The 22,467-nt window shown below is 39.5% G+C and overlaps 1 protein-coding gene across 3 annotated transcripts in view; it reads right to left on the minus strand.

The window, feature by feature from the left end:
* CTNNBL1 (catenin beta like 1) overlaps nucleotides 1–22,467 on the minus strand; it is a 64,369-nt gene that overhangs the window by 30,384 nt on the left and 11,518 nt on the right. For all 3 annotated transcript variants that reach the window (XM_026056374.1, XM_026056395.1, XM_026056386.1), the window contains exons 3-11: nucleotides 21,812–21,918; nucleotides 20,807–20,946; nucleotides 16,073–16,170; nucleotides 13,571–13,664; nucleotides 12,544–12,635; nucleotides 9,408–9,480; nucleotides 9,068–9,126; nucleotides 8,160–8,308; nucleotides 653–834 (exon numbers count right to left, since the gene is read on the minus strand). In XM_026056374.1, the coding sequence (XP_025912159.1) occupies nucleotides 653–834; nucleotides 8,160–8,308; nucleotides 9,068–9,126; nucleotides 9,408–9,480; nucleotides 12,544–12,635; nucleotides 13,571–13,664; nucleotides 16,073–16,170; nucleotides 20,807–20,946; nucleotides 21,812–21,918 (994 nt within the window). The remainder of the gene's footprint in view (nucleotides 1–652; nucleotides 835–8,159; nucleotides 8,309–9,067; nucleotides 9,127–9,407; nucleotides 9,481–12,543; nucleotides 12,636–13,570; nucleotides 13,665–16,072; nucleotides 16,171–20,806; nucleotides 20,947–21,811; nucleotides 21,919–22,467) is intronic.

The following is a 22,467-nucleotide window of genomic DNA, read 5'->3' on the forward strand; positions in this document are numbered from 1 at the left end:
ATAGTAATGAATTGGCACAAAATCTCAAGCAACGTTAGCAGTATTTAAACTTTCTTCCAAAATGTAGTCAATTATTAACAAAATGGAAAAAGGTAATATCATCAGAAGCAGGAGGGGACTGACCCAAGATTCAGTTCAGCTTATGGGTCTTGCAGTAACACTCCACAGAAGATTTCTGTTACAGCASAGTTTTCCAGGGGAGAGAGGAAAAAAAGTAGAAAAGAGGAACTTTAAGTGTGTGTAGTGTTTTTCTGCAATGCCTGATGCTCATTGAGTCACACTTCAGTGCTCAGAGCCAGGAAAACACTGTTTTTGAGATGACATTTGTAGTTGCCTCATTACTCTTTTCAAAAGAGTTTTGCATCAAAGAGGCAGAGCTTCAAACAGAGTGTGCAGGAGTAAAATAACTTATTAACAGTACATGAAATGGAATCACTAGGAACTGCTGATACTGAAACAAGCAGGGCAGCTGTGTCATCAACAGCTAGCACTGCAACAGCGAATGCACAGGCTATTCTAGATTTGAAAGCCGCAGGAGGAGCAATGAAAGGACTGGTGATTTACTCATTATCTCCTTATTGGCAGGCTTTGCAGATACTTACTTCCCATTCATTCTTCCATCACAACAAGAAGGATCTAGAGACAGGCCTACCTTCATGTTCTTTTTCAGTTGTTCCAACTTTCTTTATCTTTTTGGGTGATTTCATGAAGAGTGGAAAGATGGTCCTCAGACCAAGAATGTCAACAAATTTGTGACAGTTGTCTGTGCCCTCAGGTCCAATCATGGCATGGTCCAGTACCTTCAAGGCACTGCTACGGGAAATCTTCTTCTCTCTGTGAAAGAAAGCCTCAGTTAAACATCTCAGGGACATGAGGAGTTTTGGATCAAAGCCAGTTTATACTAGCTTTGAACTACTGCTTCAATAAGACAGCACAAAAAGGGAAAATTAATGTGACAAAGACAAGTATGAAGTACAAGCTTTAAGCAAAGCCAAAGCCAAAACATATCAACAAATACTTTCTTTTCAAAACCATGGTGGAGGACAAAATATTCTCTTAGGTATATCAGATGTACTTCTTCACCACCTTACAAATAGTAGCACAAAACAGGCAGGGAAAATTGGGTTGGGTACACAAGATAAATAACGTCACACCAAAAGGATCCAGATTTAGAATTAATGATAATTCCATTTATTGAAAGAGTAAGCTTAGTTCAATTTCTGGTGGAGAGGATTCCAAACCAGGAAAGCCAGAAATCATTAAAACAATTCTAAATCTATGACATTTGAAAACCAGATGGAAAACTACCATTATTCCTCCAGCATTCCCATAACAATATCCTTTGTTTTTAAAGATCCTCTGACTTGAAAACAGTAACATGTGTTTCACAGTAGCATGAAAGGAGAAGAGCAAAACAAACAAACAAACAAAAAAGTCCATATACTAGGATGCTTTGGAAGGTCCACTGACAAAGGTCACAGTTATGTGAAGCTATGCCCTACAAACCTGTACACACTTACAGGACATTATGTGTGTGTGTGTGTGTGTGTGTGTGTATATATATATTTAGAGAGAGAGAGAGAGAGAGAGAGAGAGAGAGACACACACACACATTTTTATTAACTGTATGCTTATTGGAAAAGTTTGCACAAAATTATTTCTGTAACATAATAACAGACTTTTAAATGAGTCATCCTTGACATCTCGAAGTACCCACAATACAAGGTTATCATAAAGAGATTTCTTTTGCCAAAGAAGAAAATTTGACTAACTCTAAAATGAGACTATTTCTGGATGGGAATTTGGTTTTCAAAATGGAGGGTATTGTGGTCGGCTTGGTTGCCTATATCCAATTTTGATTTGCAAAAACAGAACTGGGAATGTTTTGGGTCAAAAAGTACATCTCCTACACCCTTCTGGATATCACAGAACAATGAACCAGCTTAAAGATAACTATTTGTATTAAAAATAAATGTAAATAAACTTCCCACACAAAAGCAATGATAATCACTTATCACCATTCCATCAGGTAACTCTGGGCTGAAATTGAGTTAAAACTTGTCATTACATTCCAAGATCCCAGTTTGGTATTTAYAAGGCAACAGCTGACAACATTAGCAATGAGCTCTCCAAGATTTTCTTGCTGGTAGTGACATCAGCTATACCGAAGAAAATCCTGTCTCCAGAAATCATGTTTGGAGGCAAGCAGATAGATTTTCACCTATTCTGCTTTAATAAAAATTCAGAATGTTAATGTTGGCGATTCATATTCATGATAGACAGACACTCTGAAAATCATGTCTAAAAATCTATACTTCTCAAATAAGAAACAAAAACTTATAATTAATTCAAGAGAATATGTAAAATACCCTGTGAAACATGAAATGAAAAAGCAGCCACTAACACAGTCTATAAAATGAATGGATCAGGTAAATGTTAGTGGGAGCTAATGTGAACTGAAAAATGAGAATCTACAGCTTTCTCAAAGGCCAGTCCAATTATGGAATAAATTTCCTTAGGTATAGGACAGTCACAAGCCTTACCACCTTCCACTCTAAAAGCATAGTAATCTCCTCTTTCTTTTCTCCAAGAGACAATTTGTTCTCTAGCAAATATGTAGCTATATGCATATTTTAAAAATAAATCCCCACAGAAACAAGATGTGCTCTTCCCCTAGGGAGACAATGAGAGAACAATTATCCTCAGACACACATTAGCTACACRGCATTACTGTAAGGTTCTCAGTTCTTTTTGGTGAGCGTGGAATAAGAAACTGTAAAGAACAAAACATCACTCAAGTCCTCTCATCGAGGAGGTAGCCAAGAGGCTGGCATACGTACGCAAGCCACCCTTGCGCACCCGTCACGGCCACGCACCCCCTGAAACCCCGCGGTGCGGGACCAGCCTTCTCGCGTGCAAACACGGCACACGGAGAAGAACCCAGCAGCTCCCTACACAGGCTTCGTCCATCAGCAGCCTCCTGTCACGACAGGGGCAGCATCAGATTAAAATTAAGTTTCAAAGCAGCCCAGAGCTTTCTGAAGCCCAAGCTCCAGAGAGTTGTGGAAAACATCTTCCCCTTAGAGACCTGTCTCTGTGAACCCATAACAACATGCAAACTTCACATAAACATCCTATCCTAAAGAAGCTACTTTGTCCACTGCAACCACCGATACTTTTGATGTGCATTAAGTGGTTGTTAAAAGTATCAAACTCAACTCAAATCTTGTGCAACAGTGAGCTCTACCTATTAACTATGCAGTGAAGAGTAGTATAAAATAGTATAAAGAGTTTGATACCCTCCCCCACAATATACACCACCTTTCCTATACAGGAAGCTAGAAATAAAGTACTCCTTTGGCTAGACAATATAAGAAATGTTTTCAGGGCAAGTAATTGCATATTGATCAACAGTTAAGGAAGGCTGCAGAGAGCTGAACTCTGGAATATTCATTGGGCTTAAGTTCAGGCTTTTAGAGATCAATAGCTGTTTGACTGTACTGTCTAGAGTTGATTTTACTTGAAATATTTATTCTACTGAAGGGCAAGCAGTTTATCTTAGTCTCATCTGCATTTATTGAAGTCACAAGCAACTTTTAGCTGAACACTAATTCAAAGACAAGCATACGTGAGTATCACCAAATGGGGAGTGACCTCAGTCTTAACAGAGAACTCTGAATTACAACTTTATTTAGTAACCATTGTTTTTCTCCTTTCAATACCACTGTATTCGAGAACACTCTTCTGGTACTTCTATTAATTTAAAAAGAGGAGATAGTAACACTATTTGGACTTTCCACAGTAGCATAACACAATCTCTCACTTTCCAAAATACTAACAAAAGCAAAATACTAGGTTTGCTGGACAAGTGCTGTAGAAAATGGTTTTGTTTAATTAACCAAAAGATTCAGTGCACAGACATTCTAAGTTTCTATGGGGTGATTAGGAACAGCAGGACAAGAAAACATAAAAGGATTTTAATAATCATGAAAAATATACCTTGAAATAGCTATAGTTGAGCTCTGGGGAGCAGTAMAGAGTTGCCCATTCCCACTTTGTTTTTGCTATAGAGGCAGCAAATGCTTTTGTGAGGTCAAGAAAAGCTACTGAATAGCTTTAGAATAGAAGATCACGTTGTCCAAGTGATGCAAACTTCTGCAAACTGCCTTTGCTACATTTGTCTACATGCGTACACACGCGCCTTCAGTTAACGAYTGAGAGCGCGCGAAGCATTTTTCCTGTGCAACAGGGAATCTTTTTGACACCTCCCCTGGGAATCCAGCGGTAGCATCTCCTCCAAACCATAACACAATTTTACAACAAAAGCAATAAGCTTCCGTCAATGTGTGCAAGGAAACTGACATTAAAATTCTGTTTCTCTCTCTTTTGGCTTTTTAAGGTAAACTGCATTTAGGTTGCTAAGGCAGAGCTGAGAGACTGAGTAGTAAAAAGTGCTTCCTGACCTAAAAAAATAAAATAAAGTTGAATTGTGGTTGAAGAAAAAATGTCACATAGAATTAAATTCACAAGCCTTCTGCTGGTGGCTACCACCTTAYTGATAAAACATTTTATTTTTGATAAAGATACTACATAAAACAAACAAGCCTCCACTGCTGCAGAGATGTGAATCCTTGAATAATTGCATATATCCTTGCTCTCATCCTACTTCAATACTGTCTACTTTTTTTCTACTGTCCACAAGCTCTGCCCTTCTTAATCTGGTCTTCTCCTAGACGCTTTTATTTACCTCACACATGCCTGCCTGACTGGTCCTCTCTGACGTTGCACTCCCAGGGCCTGTTGCAAGCCCCCCTCAACAGTGCAAATCGGAGATCACAGCACCAAGTCCAGGTCATTGCTTTCTACGGTCAGGCATGCAAACTGCATGAACAGGATCATGCTCATTTTCAGATGCCACTTCTGGCTCCCCATAAACTAGTAGAAATTCACACAAGACAGCTGCATCTTTTGCTGATGGACATAAGTTTAAATCTCAGCATAAAGGGAACTAGTCCCATTTTCCTTACTTTATTGCCCAAAGGATTCTCTTGAGTATCCATTAAGTTAAATGTTCAGCTGAAAGATGCTACAATTCTCTAAAGTTCTGTGCACATAACCATTAACAGAACAACTATGCAGGAACGCTGCATCGCTAAATGTATTTGAAAGCACTAGATACAGAACACTACATTCTCTAAGACAGTAATGCAGATTCAAGCCTGGTATCTCTATTCTCATACAGCTTATCTACTTCACATCACATTAATAAACTTTCAGCTTTGCTTATTTGTCCTTTCATCTGCACAGACTATGGTACAATGATTAACCTCCTTCAAGTAAATTGGAAAAAAAAAAAAAAAAACAAAAAAAAACAGCTCCCCCCCCAATCTTCAGAGGATATAGACAGAAGAGAAAAATATTCTGTCCTGTTTATGGATGAAGTAGTCAATCACTACTGAATGACATTTCTTTTCTTTGTTGTTTCCCACTAAGATATCAAGAAGGTACAGAAGTATGATCTTCCCATGAAGTTCTCAGGACCACAGCTATCAAGGTTGACCCCTACTTACAATGCTAGCCTGCACTTACCAAAGCAGTAGCGTCCAAGAAAATCTGAGCAACTGTAAGAGCTTCCAGACATACATCAAGAAAATTCCCCAAGATTATGTAATAGCCATTTAACACCTTCTTGTTACTAAAACATTAAAAAACCCGCAGTGCCAGTTTTCAGACACATCTTACTTTGGCATTTGAGAGTACACCCCCTGAAGCTTTCAAACTATTTTTCTCACCAATTCACACAGCCAGTAACCAGTGTGCACAGCACTTTTATTTATTTATTATTTAGCGAAGGCACTACGTCCAGCAGAGCTTTCTACCCTTGACCACACCAAGACCTGCGTAAGCACATAACCTCCATGGCAGCAGCTGAGATGTTCTACGTTTCTCCTCCTAATGTAGCCGCCTTCTTGCGGCATCTTATTGCTACTATTCATCACCACAAACCATCTTTTTACCTTAATCATCCCAAATGGATGATCTGTAGAGCATTTAGCTCTAACATCGTTCTCTTACTACTTAATTTAACTTAATTAACTGTCAAAACATGAAACACTTAAAACCTGAAAAGTTAGTTTCCAAGAGATGCCAAGACACATTAGAGATAAGCACCACAATCTTGCAGTTCTGAAGATCTGAGTTAACTACTTAAATAACACAGACAGTTGTGTCTGTGTAATCCCTACTGGAAGCAAATTTATAGCACTGATAAGGAAATATAAATATCACATCTATCAAAAGTAAAAACTTGGGACAGGAAACTAGCATTGTGACTGACTCAGCCAAAGTTTTAAGTATGAAAATAGCTTTAAGCATATGCAGAGTTTCACTGTTTTCACCTGTTTTAAATTACATGCATGATTAGGTGGTTCAGGATCCTGAAATTTCAACCATTATGAATATTAAGATAAAAAAGACCATTGTGTATTATGATACAGGAGTGAACTGGCATGCCAACAGGATGACTAGTGTGAAATACTAAAAAAAAGAGGTTGGCAGCTCGCGGAAAGAGGAAGACCACATATCAGCGATAAGGGTTTCCTCTTAACACTTTCAATCCTAATCTGAAAGCATCATTAGGAGCGAGAAGTTTTCCCTTTATGTCCAACTAGGCACTGCTCACTCTAGATGAGATTTGCAGTGTGGTACAAGTCAGGGCCAAAAAGAAAGCTGGTTTGGGGATGAGAATCTGTCAGCCTATCAACCCACATTATTTGCTCAAACAGCCAGGTAAGAACAACTTCAAATTTTCTACTGACCAGAACTAGATTAGAGGGAAAAAAAGAAAAAAATCTAATTGTCAGCATAGTCCCTGCTTATCAGACAAGAGTAGTGATAAAAACTTCCAAAAAATATTCTATGAACTTTTTTTCCTTCCACTGTCATTTTACCAGTCTCATACAGACTGGAGAATAAATTAGATTCCTAAGCATCAAAAGACTAAGGTCTTAGAAAACTCTTCAATTAGACACAATGGAGATCAGAAAACATCCATATTCCATCTTAAAACAGTTTATGTCAATGGATGCAACTAATGGCATGACTGCTTATGACAGCAGGGGCCTACTTCCAGRGTTACTTCCAACTGTACATTCACATGTTCAACGTTTCAGAACTTCAGCTCTATGTAGAGGCTGAACAGCAGCACAGATGTTGCTGGCAGTGAAATCACACTTTGTTCCTCAGAATTCCTTCATGACTACGAAGGGGGGGGGAGGGGGGGGAAGTGTCCAGGCAGAAGTTTTCCTCTTGTCATAATYTTCCAGCTGAAGCCCTGGTACAGAGGATGGTAAACAGCAGAGTCCAAAAAAGGGAAAAAAGCTATTAAAATTTGAAACGCTAAGTCCCACCCACATGGCAGAAGAACTTCAAGTAATTAGTTCTGCAAGGCTAGCTTAGTATGAGTGGCAGAGGGAGGCTTCCCTCTCATCCTTAGTTTTGGAGGCTTTCTTTAATTAGCCTCAAGAAAACCCAGCGTTCCTATCTGAATAATCCACGTTTGGTTATTTATTCAGTTCCCTGCTGCTGTACATCACCCAGCCATGCACCGCAGGAATACATCATTTCTTGTTGGCATTTGCTAACCAGGCACTGCACGCAGCTTAGAACACCAGGGAAAGTGAGACAAAGCCCCTGCTGTGGGCAATTCGGAGGTCTAGAGGAAGCCAGTCAACTCAGAGAAGATACAATTCAGTACCAGGCTAGGAAGTAAAAATGAAGAGGTAGCAGAGGAGCACTTGAGATTCAAGGTGTGACAGAGCACATTTATGCTCATTTCACAAAAGCAATTTTTGTATTAACATCCACAAACTCACCATCTCAGAAGCTACACAACACCGTGAAACTTGAACTGGGGAATAAAGAAAAAAAAAAAATTCTCCCTAGAAACATCCCAAGCTTCCCTCCTACCCTCACAGGAGTCTTAAATCCTTAGAGGATCAGTGGCCTGACCTATAGCATTCTTTCTACTGGGTGTCTGCCAGACAGACCTACACTGTTATTCACACGCAAATTTTATAAAGGGAAAAATATAAATATCTAGCCAGAACGTCTGTTGATAGGGCAAAAGCAGGTGAGAAAAATCAAAGTTATCTGTTTACCTAAGCATGAGATTCATCAGCTGTAGACCTTCTCCTTTCAGGAAACGATCACGATTAGAACTGAGCATTAGGCAGGAGCAAAGAGAGTCGAACAGATTCTCCATCATTTCTTGTTCTTCTGCTGTACTAGGGTTGTGTCGTTTAAACACCTGTATGACAAAGAACAAAACAAAATTCCCCCAAAGTGGAGGGCCCAATGTGGTCCACACCGATGTAGCGTATACATGAACATTTTACATCACAAGCCCTCAGCATCTGATAAGCATAAGCCCACAGTCATCAGAGCAGCAACCACACATATCACTGATGCATTCACACTTGCAGTTCTACTGCCCCTTTCCTGCCTTGACTGTATACCAAATGAGCAGCAGTTCAATACACGACTTGAAAAACAACGGGGGGCCTCCAAAGGGAAAGGCATATTCACTGATTACACAAACCACAAAACTATTATTACTGGGCATAATGCCCAAAGGATCTGCTCTACAGCACCCTAACTTACTGGCAATACTACCATCTGCTCAAGAAATAAAAGCGAGCAAAGAACATACTAGCTACGCTTAGCTCAAATCATAGAGGCAATGCACCCCGGCATCGGGCGTGGAGAATGTCAAAGACAGCCAAATTCTAACCCTATCTCCAACTCTCTGTATAGTTATAACAAAATCATTTAACTTCTGTGTACCTCAACGTTCATATCTGTAAAACAGGGATTAACCTCACCAACCACAGTCAATAAGCTTGCGTGGAAGTTATTCAGGCACTATGCCACTGCTAAATAYAAAGCAGTGTTGTGCTTCAGTATCTAGAGATTTCTAGGACAGTGCTACACCTAGGATCTGCTCCACTCCCTCACACCCAGCCTGTGAGTCTCTTGATGGTAGACAGGGTATTTGCAAATTACTCACAGATAACTGCTGAAGCAGCACATCGATCCCATCCAGCTCCCCAAGCAATTCTCTGTTGTCTAGACAGGAGGGGGGAAAAAAAAATGGAGAGAGAAAAATGAAGCTAACTGTCAGATTTTACAGCCATCTAACACTGATACATCAGCAAACAAAATCAATATGGCTTGACAGAGTACAAAAGCTGAAGACAGAGTGAGAGAGAGACAGGGAGAAGGAGAAAGAGAGAGAAAGAATGTGTGAGCAAGCAAAGGGAAGCTAAAAGGCAGAAGAGCACTGTCATGATCTGAAACAAGCCTGGATCCTATCCTAACAGGATATCAATGTCAGAGGCATGTCTCACCATCGTTATTCTGGAGCAAAATAGCCAGCACCTCACTGCAGTACAGCTTGTTGGCGTCAAAAGGCATCTTAGCCTGTTGGTGAAAGAAGGACCAAGAAACCCATCAGGACACTTTATGTTTGACTGGATTTGAAGAATATGTTAATCAAATCACTGAATGCATGAGCAACGTTTAAACCAAAACACAACAGCAGTAATTTTGCCATATGACTCAGTAACAAAATAATAATAATTTTCATGGATTCAGGGATGACGGGGTTGGGGGAGAAGTCAACTTTGATCCTCCACACTGTCCTACATAATTAGGTTTGCCAGAGTTGGCTCAAAAAGCTTGAGGAAAAAAGGATCCAGTTGTTTGCAAGAAAATCTCTTTCCTGTCATAAATTTTCCATTACTGTTACATAAGTACATGGGCTTACCCCTATTCTGAAAGTCTGCACCTGTCACCAAAAATTGAATTCCAGAAAACACGTAACAGTAATATTAACTAGCAGCTTTCAAACTTTGATAAGGACCACAACGTCACAACCAGAAGAACATGAGACAGGGCTAGTCTGCACAGCAGCATAGCTTTCAGTTCATACATCTCTTCCACATTCAAAAATGAAAAAAAAAAAGTCATATTATGAAACCAAATCAGTAACTAGCTATTTGTATTCCACTGTTCAAGAGAAAAAGAGTAAAAAGTAATAGGCGCTAGGCTTAAAATATACCATTTGTCACCCGCATTCCCCCTGTCAAATACAGGACCACCCACAGCTTGACTGAGTGAACCTGGCTGCACGCAGCTACATATGGGCCAATTATCTCAATCTGCTGCCCCAGGAAGGGTCACAATACACTAGCATCATGCAACATAAAAACATGAAAAGCAGGAAGATCCAAAATGCCATAAAGTATGGACTCTAAAATAAAGCTTTTCATTCTGAAAGATCCCAAACAACTCTATGGATTATGGTATTTACATACCACTTCTAAGGTGGTACAAGAGGGGGAAGGTGGCAGGTGCTGGGTGCTATACAACTCTATTGGCTCCTATTACAGCACATACCAACTGCTATCGTAGGACGAGTGTTAGGAAATAATGTTCTGTTCTCTGAACACTGCACAAAGCATCATTCAAACCAGGCTCATGTTTGGAGAAGCAAGCTATCAAGCTCTCCATCTGAACTTCTGAGGCAATTCTGACAGTCGGAATACAATTATGCAACTTGAAATGTAGGCAGAAAATGGAAATTCACATCCTATGCCATGTGCCAGATGTCCTTACCAACTCCCAGACAGAACCTTGATTTTAAAATTCATCCTACAGACAGCATTCAGCATCACAACGCTCCACCCCGATGACAAGATAGGGGTTTAATACTAAACACATGCCTGTCAGGGCGAGAGGTGCAAAACCAAGTACTGCCAAAAGCAAAGGTTACTGAAGGAGGTTTCATTAGTGCGCATCCCTCCACAATGACATCTTGTAAGCAAGGAAAAACACTGCCTGATCACACTTCCCCCAAACACYGATGAAATGAACACAAAAGAGTAAAGAAAATACACACATTCAGCACCAAGTTTCTCAGGCCTTAAACATTCATGTTCTCTTGCATCAACCAGGGAAATCCAAGTTGCGATTATCTTGCTTTCCCAAGTTTCTAAGTCTTTCAGCAGCCAGAAAAATTACAAGGCAGACAGCAGACGTGCACTCAGTACATACCTGCCTGCAATAAAATTAACTATTCTTTGGTTTTAAGCAAAAGAAACATAATYACATTACTACCAGCAGTCAGAAATTACAGGCTACTTTTGCTAATAAGTACATAAGGGGCACAGACGAATATCTTCATGCTTAGAAAACTGTTGGAATATATTTTGCCATTCAGATGCCTAACCGCAAAGATATTTAAGTGCGGAAGTGCCTAATGCCTTGCTAATAAAGTTTAGATAAAGCCCAGAATCTGATCACTAAGTTTTCTTCAGTAACTCTATAAATGAGTAAAACTATCAACTCATTTCCTAGAATATTCTTCCAGGGAATGTTTTAGGTATCTTTTCATACACGGCAGAGTTAAACTGTGTAACTCATTGGCACAGGATGCTAAGAATATCAGAGAGTATATTTGAATTCAAAAGGCAATTAGATGAGCTCATTGAAGAAAAAAAGCCGCCAACAGCACCAGATGAATAAAGACAACACTTGAGACTTAGGAATGTGTTAGAGGTGTAGGAAATAAATGCATATGAAAAATGGGCTTTATTAGTTTCATTGCTTACAGATCAGCTTTTTGCACTCCTAGAGGTCTTAATCACAAATGAGAAATCCATTACAGAGGAACCACACAAACAGAACAAAGACACTTTCTATTATAGGAAGTTTACAATGTAAGACAAGGCACAGGAGATAAAGTATGTCCATTTAAACTAAAAACACAGAATACAAGCCCTGAAGTGTAACTTSATTTTTGTCCTTAACTTGGCTTCTACCAACACATGCAACAACCCCCACCTGGCTTGATTTAAGTGGTGTTTTAAGTTCATACTAACTAGTCTACAAAAGGAAGGCAGGTTCTGGCAGCACTCTAGCACTGTTGATGCTTGAGCTAGGAACACAATGGTAACACAGCTACTCAGGATAATCAAATCACTGCTTGCAGCCCAAGAGATGTTTTGTAGTGCTGTCAAGTGTCCAACTCTGCAATAACGGCAAGACTATAGTTCTCATGGTACCATCAGGGATGCATTACCAAAAAGAACAGCCACAGAAACAGGCAAAAAGCAAAGGTGTTCAAGAAGACACAACATTACAGATATTCTTCCAGGCAAACACTACAAAAATCAGATCACTGCTACTCACGGACTTAAACCACATTGTGTGGAGCTTCTTATACAAAGTCAGCTCTTTCAATTTTGCTAGTTTATAATTAATTAAAAGGGACATTTTCCAGTTTGAGGAGAGTTTTGAATTCACTGTATTCACAAATGTTGTAACAAAGAAAGATAACCTATACAAACCAAAAGAGCCAATAATAGTGTCTGGCATAATATTAAAGGCCAAAGGCTATCTCAAATACACTAGATTCCAGACCACTGGTCTGTCAGTTTTTATTATGAACTCTCTCAAATGGCAACAGGAAAATAAGCTCACCTTCAGCCTCTTGAGCAACCACTGCATGAGGCCCTGCTGCGCAGCTTCTGTGCACATCTCTGGTCGGAACTCTGCCATGTTCTCTACTATTGCTGAGAAAACAGACACAGAAAACATTCATTTCCCCCCCGCACCCCCATCCGCAGTTCAGCCTTCACCTGTATCAGCACTGCTTTGCCAGGTCCTTCCTACAGCTGCACTGCTCTTTTCAAAGTTACTTATCTTATTTGCAAAGCTATCTGGTTTTGATGGACGCTTAAGCTCAGCTGTACGATACTGTCTCAGTTTTTTCATTGCTAACACATTCTATCTTCAGACAGTGTGATACCAACACCTACCGGAAGACGACTAAGATATCTTCCCTTTATTCCAGTAGCAATTTCCACTGCACAAGCCTAAACTAACAAGAGCTGATCCTGCACAACAGCATCAGCAAAAATTCCAAAATTCTTGCTTCCAGTATCTCTCATTCTTCCAGTCCTCAGACACATAAGGAATCAAAGGAATTACCATCCTGAGTGACTGAAAGGAGTGGATGATGGTCTGAGTATTAATGGAAACACACTGCAAAACAGTAACTGTGCTGACAGTTAAGACTGGGGAGCAGAGGGATAATGATATATTCTTATAAAATGTAATTTTTTTTTACCACCTGAAGGTTAAATATATTACTAAGACATGAACGGCTCTCATAACTGTACTGAATATAGAATAAATACATGGYGAGTAAAATAAACTTTTTGGCGTGATGCACAGAATTTCATCTGTATATCAGCACCTTCTTACATAATCGCTTTGGGAAGAGGCACCTTGGAAGCAGTCACGCAAAAACGCTAGCTCAACAGATTTATGCTTTACTATGAGTGAGTTAAAGTTGTGCTTGAATGAAATTCATACTAGCTTCTCTACTTCAGTGCTGGCAGTTCAAGAGAAAGAAGGCAAGGGAGGAAGGGAAGCAGAGGGATAACTCAACCTCCCTTTGTACAAAATACAGAAAGAAGCAAGATGCTGCACTACACCCACTTACCAAGTGTGTTGTGGACACCATCGGCTTCCTCTTTTACACTTTCATCCAGGCGCTCTAAATTCTGGACCAGCAAGGCCACAACCTGGCCCTCCACCTAAATTGCCATGGTCATGAGAAAGATAAGAAAGAGGATTCAAAAAAGGAAGATGAGGGAGAGGGAGAACAGGGGGACTGGAAAGGGATTAAAATATACATATATATATATATACACACACACAGATTATATACACACACACACACACACACAAACAGAAAAATCAGTAATCACTACTGAAGCACTCAGCCAAACATGACTCTGATCAGGAGATATTAACAATCTTGCTCTAAAATCTCAGAGCTAGCAAAGGATTCATCAAGTAAATCCATCACAATGTTTTTCTTCATTAGAAAATTGTGTTTCACATGAAACAAAAACATCTGGAGGAAAAATATGAACCTTGTCACAGTCTTATTCCCTGAATCACCCCAASTGATTTATAATCCCTCTGAATTCTTAAGCACTAGACACTACAAACCACCAAGTATTAGCTAGCTGTCAGCTCTGCATGCAGTTCTCCTACTTTCAATTGTTTACTGCTAGTCTATGTGCATTTTTGTTATATCTTCCATCTTAAGAGGTTGATAAAGTTGAAGAAACTGGTCACACATGCATATTTAAATCCAAAACCTACATGATCACCAGCCTTGCATTTAAATCCTAGTAAGGTGGATATACCAAGTTGATTTGAGTGAGCTAATGAAACGCAAACAACAGATCAACAGCAGGAATGGGAATCTACATTTGCAAGTGAGATTCTAGCCCCCTCAAAAATCTAGTACAGGTTGTCTGCTTTTAAAACTGGAATGGGACGAAGACCACTATGACTTTGGTGAGCTTTCCATCACAGATGCAAGCCTGGGAAGTTTAAACTATCATTCTAATTCAAAATACTGTCTTTGAATGTTGAACGATGAAGCCATGGAAAAATATAGGTACCAGTTGCTGTGGAAGGCAATGCAATGATCTTCACAGAAAACCTAAAAGATATCTACTTTCTCAATGAACAAAAAAACCAAAAAAGTCATCTAAAAAGCAGATATCTAAACATTTCTCCCAAGATATGGCTGACCTATTTCTTTCAAAGAGAAAAAGAAAACCTGTGAAACTTGGCTATATCAGTGGGCTGGTGACAAGGAAAACACAGGAAGAACTTCTGTTTGATTTACTATTTCTCAGTGCATTTTGTAGTAAACATCTTCTCTACCAGTTCCTCTCTTCCATTTCATTCATCCAGCAATCTTTCCATCAAGGGATAGTAATTAAGAATAGCCCTGAGGCCGTCTAGAGGAACTCSGCTCAGGGCCACTGTAATTAACCTTTGGAAGGCAACATTATAGTGACTGGACTAGAAGGATTGTAGAAGAAAAACAGCCTTCTCACCCTGATCTTCTATAAAGAAAACAAACAAAAGAAAACCCATAATTCCCTGTCTTCCAATTTCAACATAATAGTTACAGAACAAGACTGATTCAGAATGTTTCACAAATGCAGCAATTCACTAGCAGAAGCTGCCTGAAAGGAGAACAGACATGTAGATCCTCAGTTTTCCTGGGCATCGCTTGTCTGCAAAGTGCTTCTGCTCTTTTCGGCATTCTCAAGTCTAACAGCAGAAGGCACCCAGCACAAATGCCAAGAAAAGAGGAAGTCCATCAGCACAGAAGGCAAGAGGCGCTCAGGAATATTAACTAGGCAGAGAGCATGCAAGACTCAGCAATGCTAGTGAAAATAGGTTGTTTAATCTCTATGGCAAAAAGGATCATTAAATCTAAACTCTCCCCCACCCTTAAAATGTATCAGCTTTATTACTTGAAAGCCTTCAAGCTTTTTCTTCCTTTTTACACAAGAAAAAAAAGTGTAACCTCACTATAGTAACAGACGTTCTAATTCAGCCACAAATTATTGTGCTTGAAACAACAGCTACTGGGTAGAAGTCTGCTGGTCTCCCTATGCAAGAGGTTAGACTAAAATATCACAGTGGCCCTGCTGTTCTTCAGATAACAACCTGAGCTCTGCCTCAGATTTCAGTTTTTCTAGGGTGAAGAGAAATCACTCTTTTCTGCAAAGGAGGAAGAAAAATGCCAAACAAGCTTCAATTTTCAGTAGACCACTATCCAAGTCAGAGATAGTGCTTTATTCTCCCTCACTGTATGAAAAAATCCCCCATCCTACAGAGATTTTGAAATATGAGCATGTTCCTTCCAAAAAAGGAAGTGGTCTAATAATTTGCAAGAACAGCCTACTCCCCAAACTCTGGCATTACATTAAAGAAACCCATCAGAGCCTCAATTACAGCATTTCGGCTATAAGAAAACAGACACACGAATTAGGTAACTTCATTGTGGTGTCAGTATTACATAAAACCACGGCTGCGGAAAGCGTGACAGTTCCAGAGTATTCACCGCTCTGCAGTATAAGGCAGCCACTGTTCAACCATCCAGAATAAGCTAGAGCTTACTACTTACTAGAGCGTCTATGAGGACTTCAGCTCCTTCTTCACTCTCATGGAGAGTATCTATATCAGTCAGTTCTTGAAGCAAGTCTACCACAGCTATGGAAACATGTGGAAGATGTTAAGGACAACCAACACAGAGACAGACACATTTAACATCATAATAGCACTTCTCTGTTCTTAGGCCAGCATGCTCATGCCATGATCCAGAACAATTGGTAATGCATTACACAACTGGGGCACAGGAACAGCAGATCCAAGAGCATAGAGACTACTTCAGAAGACAGGCTTAAGGAACACTAAAAAAAATAAATAAATAAATCAAGGAATGCTAACAATTAGGAATGATAAAACAAATGTCATCGTGTGCTCACTGTGTCAGGCAATTTTACTGTTGCTTGATGATATTTGCTTTTTGACCTTTTTAAAAACAAAATATTCTAGAGCTGGTATAACTATTCACCATCTTGCATTATCAAGACGGAATATAAGCACAGAGAAATGCATTACAATAATCTGATTTGGGTATTATCCTCTCAGTGATACCCTTGCTAACCTGATACAGCATGCACCTAACAAGGCCACTGCATGAAGCAAAAGTGATAACCCCTTTCTGCCTGGCCCAATTAGGACAGCAGGCTCCTATAACCATGTAACTCACAGGAACAGCATAGCTTCTGCCAGCCCAATTTTCACTCATTAACACCAGGCTGCATAACACATGGTTCCCTTGACTGCTACATAGCTCTCTTGTACAACGAGACGTATTCCATCTCATTAGACCCACTTTCTTATTTTCTCAGACACTCTGATCAATCTTCCCCAATTCCCACTGGGGTAGAACAGGATATGCAGTTTTCAGCATGTACTATATGGTAATTTTGTGATGAATCTTTAAAATTCACAGGCTAACAAACCAGCCTCCCAGGTCTCCTATTTGTGCATTTGCTCAGACACACAAGCAGCAATAAGAAAGGTATTTTAATACAGCTATTTTTAATAAGGTTACAATCCTGACTTATCTAGTCTCAGGAAATCCTGTAATAAAGTTGCCTGTTCCAATCCCAAGCTAACCTACGTGTAGGCACTGCAGAACACATACATCAGTATGATTACTACTTTCTTTATACTCTACAGCAATCCTTAACCAAGCCAAAGCTATCTGTACATTTTCACAATGGGTGGATGCATCTTCAGATGATTGCCCTATCACTTCCACCTACAACTGCCATCAGGAATCAAAGAGAAGCATGGTTATTCCTTACTGGGCACACAGGCACTTATGCTTATACAAAAACGTGGTTGAAAGGTATCAGGGTGCAATTTTTAAAAGCAAGTTAGGGCATGACTCAATAAACAAATAAAGAGAAAACAACCTGCCTTACGTTTATTGTGCAAGGAGTCACATCTGTCAACTATTAAGCAACAGAAGCTGGAGGAATGGGCCAACAGACACTGCATGAAGTTCAACAAATGCAAAGCCCTGCATCTGGGCTGGAACAACCCCATACATTGGGGACTGGCTGCAGAGGTAACAGCTCTGCAGAAAAGAATCTGGAAGTCCTGGTGGACAAGCTGAACATGAGTCAGCAGTGTGCCAGTGCAGCAATAAAGGTTAACCACATACTGCACTGCATTAGCAACAGCAAAATCAGCATGTCAAGAGAACTTACTGGCTGCTTGGCACTCACGTGGCAACATCTAGAATTGGGCTACCCCAAAAAAGGGACATATAGCGGACTGAGTAGAGTGGAGGACAAATAAGGTGGTCATGGGGCTAACATAATATAGGAGGAGAGACTGAGGGAACAGGGTGTGATCAACCCATAGAAGAGAAGGCTACTGCTACCTAATGGGTGCTATAAAGAAGACTGAGCCAGATTTTTCTCAGAGTGCACAGTAAAGGATGAGAAACAAAGGATAAAAGTTGCAGCAAGGGAAATTCAAACTAGATAAAGAAAAAACTCTTCAGAAAAATGGCACAGCACTGGAAACATCCAGATAGGTGGGTGAATCTCCATCTTCAGAGAATGTCAAAACTCAGTCGGGCATGGCCCTAAGCAACCTGATCTAGCTTTGAAGTTGGTCCTACATTGAGCAGGATATTGGAAAGGGACACTGGAGGTTTCTGATCCGGTGTACACTACTCCATGATTTAACAATGTTCTAAACAGGCACCCAATGTAACAGGAGATACAGGAATGCAACAGGAAATTATTTCTGTAGCCCAGCCTAGAAGAAAGGCCAAGCCACACCAAGTCAGAAGTCCTTTTTTAAAATCATTCATACTATTTAGCGCTAAAGACAGGTCATCTAAGACATGAACATAAATGCTGTATCCATAGAATGAATTTTAAATGGTTAAGGGTAACTTGACCTCTGACCAGCTACTATGCAACTGCACTTGAATCCCTCCAGCAGCCAGAAGAGAGTCCATTTTCTAGGGCATTTCTATCCAGGTAGCTTCTATTGAGGCTTCCAATGACAATGTCAATGGTCCTAAAGAATTCAGGAGAAGGAAAAACAAGACCTCACTTGAGGCTTTCCTGACTTTCATTAATTAAATCTTATTGGCAATCATCTTCCATTCACATGTTCTGTGTAGAACTACCTGATTCTTTGATTCAGCAGATTATTTGCATCCCCCAGCCCAAATATTGCTTTTCTCTCCTTGCATTAGTCCCACAGGACACTAAATTTAAATCAAACCTGAAAAATCACTTGTTTAGTATTCCCTTAGGAGAACTCATTTTAAGATCTRTTCCCATTAAGTTTTTATTAAAAAGTCAATAGAAAACGTGAGCTGTACCCTATTGGGCTATAGGTCTAGATGCTTCACTTCAACAGGGTTTCTGTTCTGTAAATAAGCAGCAGCATTACCATAAAAAAGGCATTACTACAGCCTCCGTCGTGGTTCCAACATATCTGAAAACACGTCAACAGTTTTATAACAAGAAATATTTTTTTCTCCCAAAATTGTAGTTCACAGGCCAAATTTCTACCCCTAAACTGACAGGCAAGTTGCAAACCAATTTAAAAAAAAGTTCACAGTGAAAACACTGACAAGTCCTCAACAGCAGCCATGACCTTTGGACATGGTTTTTCATGGCTGAAAGRATAAAGCAAGGTGTATTCCTGTACACTGCAGCTTTTAAGGGTGCTATGAACCAGTCCTACTATCCCAGTCAAAATCCCTGTAGTTTGTTTACTCTGTAAATGACAAATTCAAGATAACCTTTTAATGCCACGCACATAGTACACAAAAAGCCTGCGGTCTGGCAAAAAGAATAAAATATTGAACTATGACGACTGTGAAACTGGTTAGCATAGCAGGCAATTCCCACTGTAAAATAGTAAATCGTTAACAAACATTTACTTGAGAATAATTTCCATTATAGATCACAGATAAGGCAAGCAGCAGTGTTTGCTGTTTTGCAGAAATCAGCATTCTACCAAGGTTAAGTTAGCCACAAGTCAAAATAGCCAAACATGTAAATAGTGTTTTGTAAYGGAAACTGCTATGCAGCGAAATGTTTTTTTATATTCTAATCACTGCACACTTAGAAAGAATGAATTATGGTTTCTTTAGTACATAGTACTACATGGAAAAGTGATAAAAAAAGAAAACCAAGATCCCTGCAGCAGACCACAACAGCTAGCACTTACCAGGCCTTTTAATATTGCATATTTCAAAACATCTCAGAAAAGCAGGCAAGCATCATCTACCTCTTTACAGAGCATACAAGGAAGTCAAGAATTAAATGATTTTCCCAAGGTCATGAAGTGACAAAAGGTAAAAAGAAAAGCCGCCAGAAGTCCCAAGTCCAGTGCGCTTCCCACTGGGCTTCACTGCTCCTTTCATTCACTAACATTTGTTAGGACACAGACACAAGATCTCTCAAATCATGGCACGATTTTTCAGTTTAATCTACTGTGGAATATTTTAAAAGCAACACAGATTGAGCTTTACTTTTAAAGACTCTGCACAATGGTAAGCCAAATATAATTCTATTTACCAGCTGAAGGCTAAGCACCGAGGCAGCAAGACAGTCAAAAAACAACATTGTCCTTGTTTAGGATTACCAGAGTCTTTAACATACAGTATAGACTGAAATCTCTCTCTGAGATGTCCTCAGATCTTAAGAGGAACAAGAGACAGCTGCACGTAGGGTCAGGTTCAGTGAAACAAGAACTGATTCATCATGGAAACATCTCTGGATATTCATATAACCAGAGGGGCTACCTACAAACTCAAACTTTGAGAAGACCAAATTAAATATATGAACACATGAAGAATTTATCACAGTTATAAATTAGGGTGTAAAATTACAGTGAGCTAGTCCATGGTAAGTGGCTGAAAACATAAGACAACTCAGCCCTCAGTGAAAAAGGGGTAACCAATTTCACTTTTACTGGGGACCATTCAAGGTAAAAGTTTACAGGTAGTCAGATATGCTGCAAAGCCAATACTTTAGTTTTTCCTGTGTTGTTCATCTAGCCATACTCTAATACAGCCACTCAAACTTAGATGAAAAGTTCATAAAACAAGAAAGGAGAACACCACCACTGAAAAAACTCAGTATTACTTGAACAAAGAAAGCTTTTACTTGAAAAAGGACATGAATTCAGTGCTGTGGGAAAGAAGAGAAAAATATATACAGTAGTCTCTGAAACTAGGATATAAGAGATTACAGAAAAGTCTGTAAAAAGCCTCCCACAAGAGAGCTGCTTTAACAATAAAGGATATCTGTGTTGTCGTGGCCCAGCAGCCCAAGGAGAGACTGCACAGCATTCAGCTCCACCAGCAGGTGGTACAAGTCTGGCATAGTCGCAATCACATGCATTTCCTGAATGATGTCATTTAAATCCAGCTCAGATTCCATGAACCTAATGCAAGACAAAAACTGTTAATGAAGAGGCAAGAAGTACCTCAGCTGTGCCTAGCGGAYACAGGCCTTCAGCAGGGAGAGCAAGGCATTCCCCAAGGCAGCAGGCGAGACTCGGGCGCCCAGGTACCACAGCCCCGTTCTGAGCCGTTCTGGTCACCTCAGAGTCACTGAATTCAGAGCTCGCTATAAGCAGTTTGTGCCTCATTCTGTCCTGCTGCTGCCCCGTAAAGTTTAATCACACAGTAGTATAACCCTTCCTACGATATAATTTACATACTTAGAGTAAATAAGTAGATCCAGTCCAATTCCATAAATCTGAAAGCTATAGAACTTCCAAAAAAAGATCAAGAAGTTGTAACTACACAGAGAAAACCCTGCATATATATTAAAAWAAAATAAAATAAAAAAATCTCTAGATTTCTCCGACTATCACATACTGATCAGCATGGCTGATCATTCTCTCCTGCCAATTGGTAATAAGACTGATGTTGGGAACAGCTAGTTAGCTCACTTTTGAGAACAAGGCCATTTATTTAGATACCTAATGAAAAAAAGAAAATTTACAAAACCTTATTCAATTTTTGTGCTCTCAAAAGGCAAAGAACAAATTAGAATTTTAGTGTTGAAATTTCACAATCTAACATATAAACAGCAAGAATTTAATAAACCAGAACTTTTCCAATAATGCCATTTTTAATTAACAATGTTAGTTTCAAATACAGTTCATAAGAACTACATGGCATTAACTGCCATTACATAAGTTTAATGTAACCAGAAACATCTGTACACTCAAGAAATTGATTTAGGGCTGAAACAAAGCAAAGGAAGAAAGGGCAGTACAGAGGGGCTGAGCATGATCTTACTTCTCTGGATTGTCAGGGAACTTGATCCGCAGCTCCTGGTTTTTGTAAGACCTCTTCTCAAAGGTGAGAATCATCTTTTTCACTGAACTTTCATCCAAAGGTTCCTCCTAATTAAATTACAAAACACAGAGCTTAACATTTGGATGGCTGGAACAATTTCCTGGCAAAAAGCAGAAGAATAATCAATATTCTGGATGTGATAAGACTGTACAGGCCCAAATTCATTAGGGATACAGCAAAGGAACAAATTGTAATCACTGGAAGTCTCACTGTAGAAAGCTGACAAAACTCATACACCATTACCATTCATTTATTGATYTGCTCCAACTTTGATCAGAGCAAGTTCCCCAGAGCAAACCCTAGTAAATTGGGTTTTTATAAATCAGAGGTTTACCAACTGAAGGTTCTTTGTAAGAGAACCAGAAGAGCTTCACTATGCTTTCTGAAACTGAATACAAATGAAAAAATTTAGTGTTTTGCAGTGGCCCATCTTCCTGGAGCTATCTTTTACACTTACATTATTAATTAGCACCCTCAGCACCATCAGCTTTTCATGAGTCTTTCTGCTACTGACATATTACAGTAAATCTGCATTAGCAGTTTTTAAATAGAAAGTTTCTTTCCAGAATTCTATTGTATCATTTCCTTTTGTAGGT

Source organism: Apteryx rowi, unplaced genomic scaffold, assembly GCF_003343035.1.
Source record: "Apteryx rowi isolate R43461 unplaced genomic scaffold, aptRow1 scaffold_0, whole genome shotgun sequence".
In the NCBI taxonomy this organism is placed as follows: Eukaryota; Metazoa; Chordata; class Aves; order Apterygiformes; family Apterygidae; genus Apteryx; species Apteryx rowi.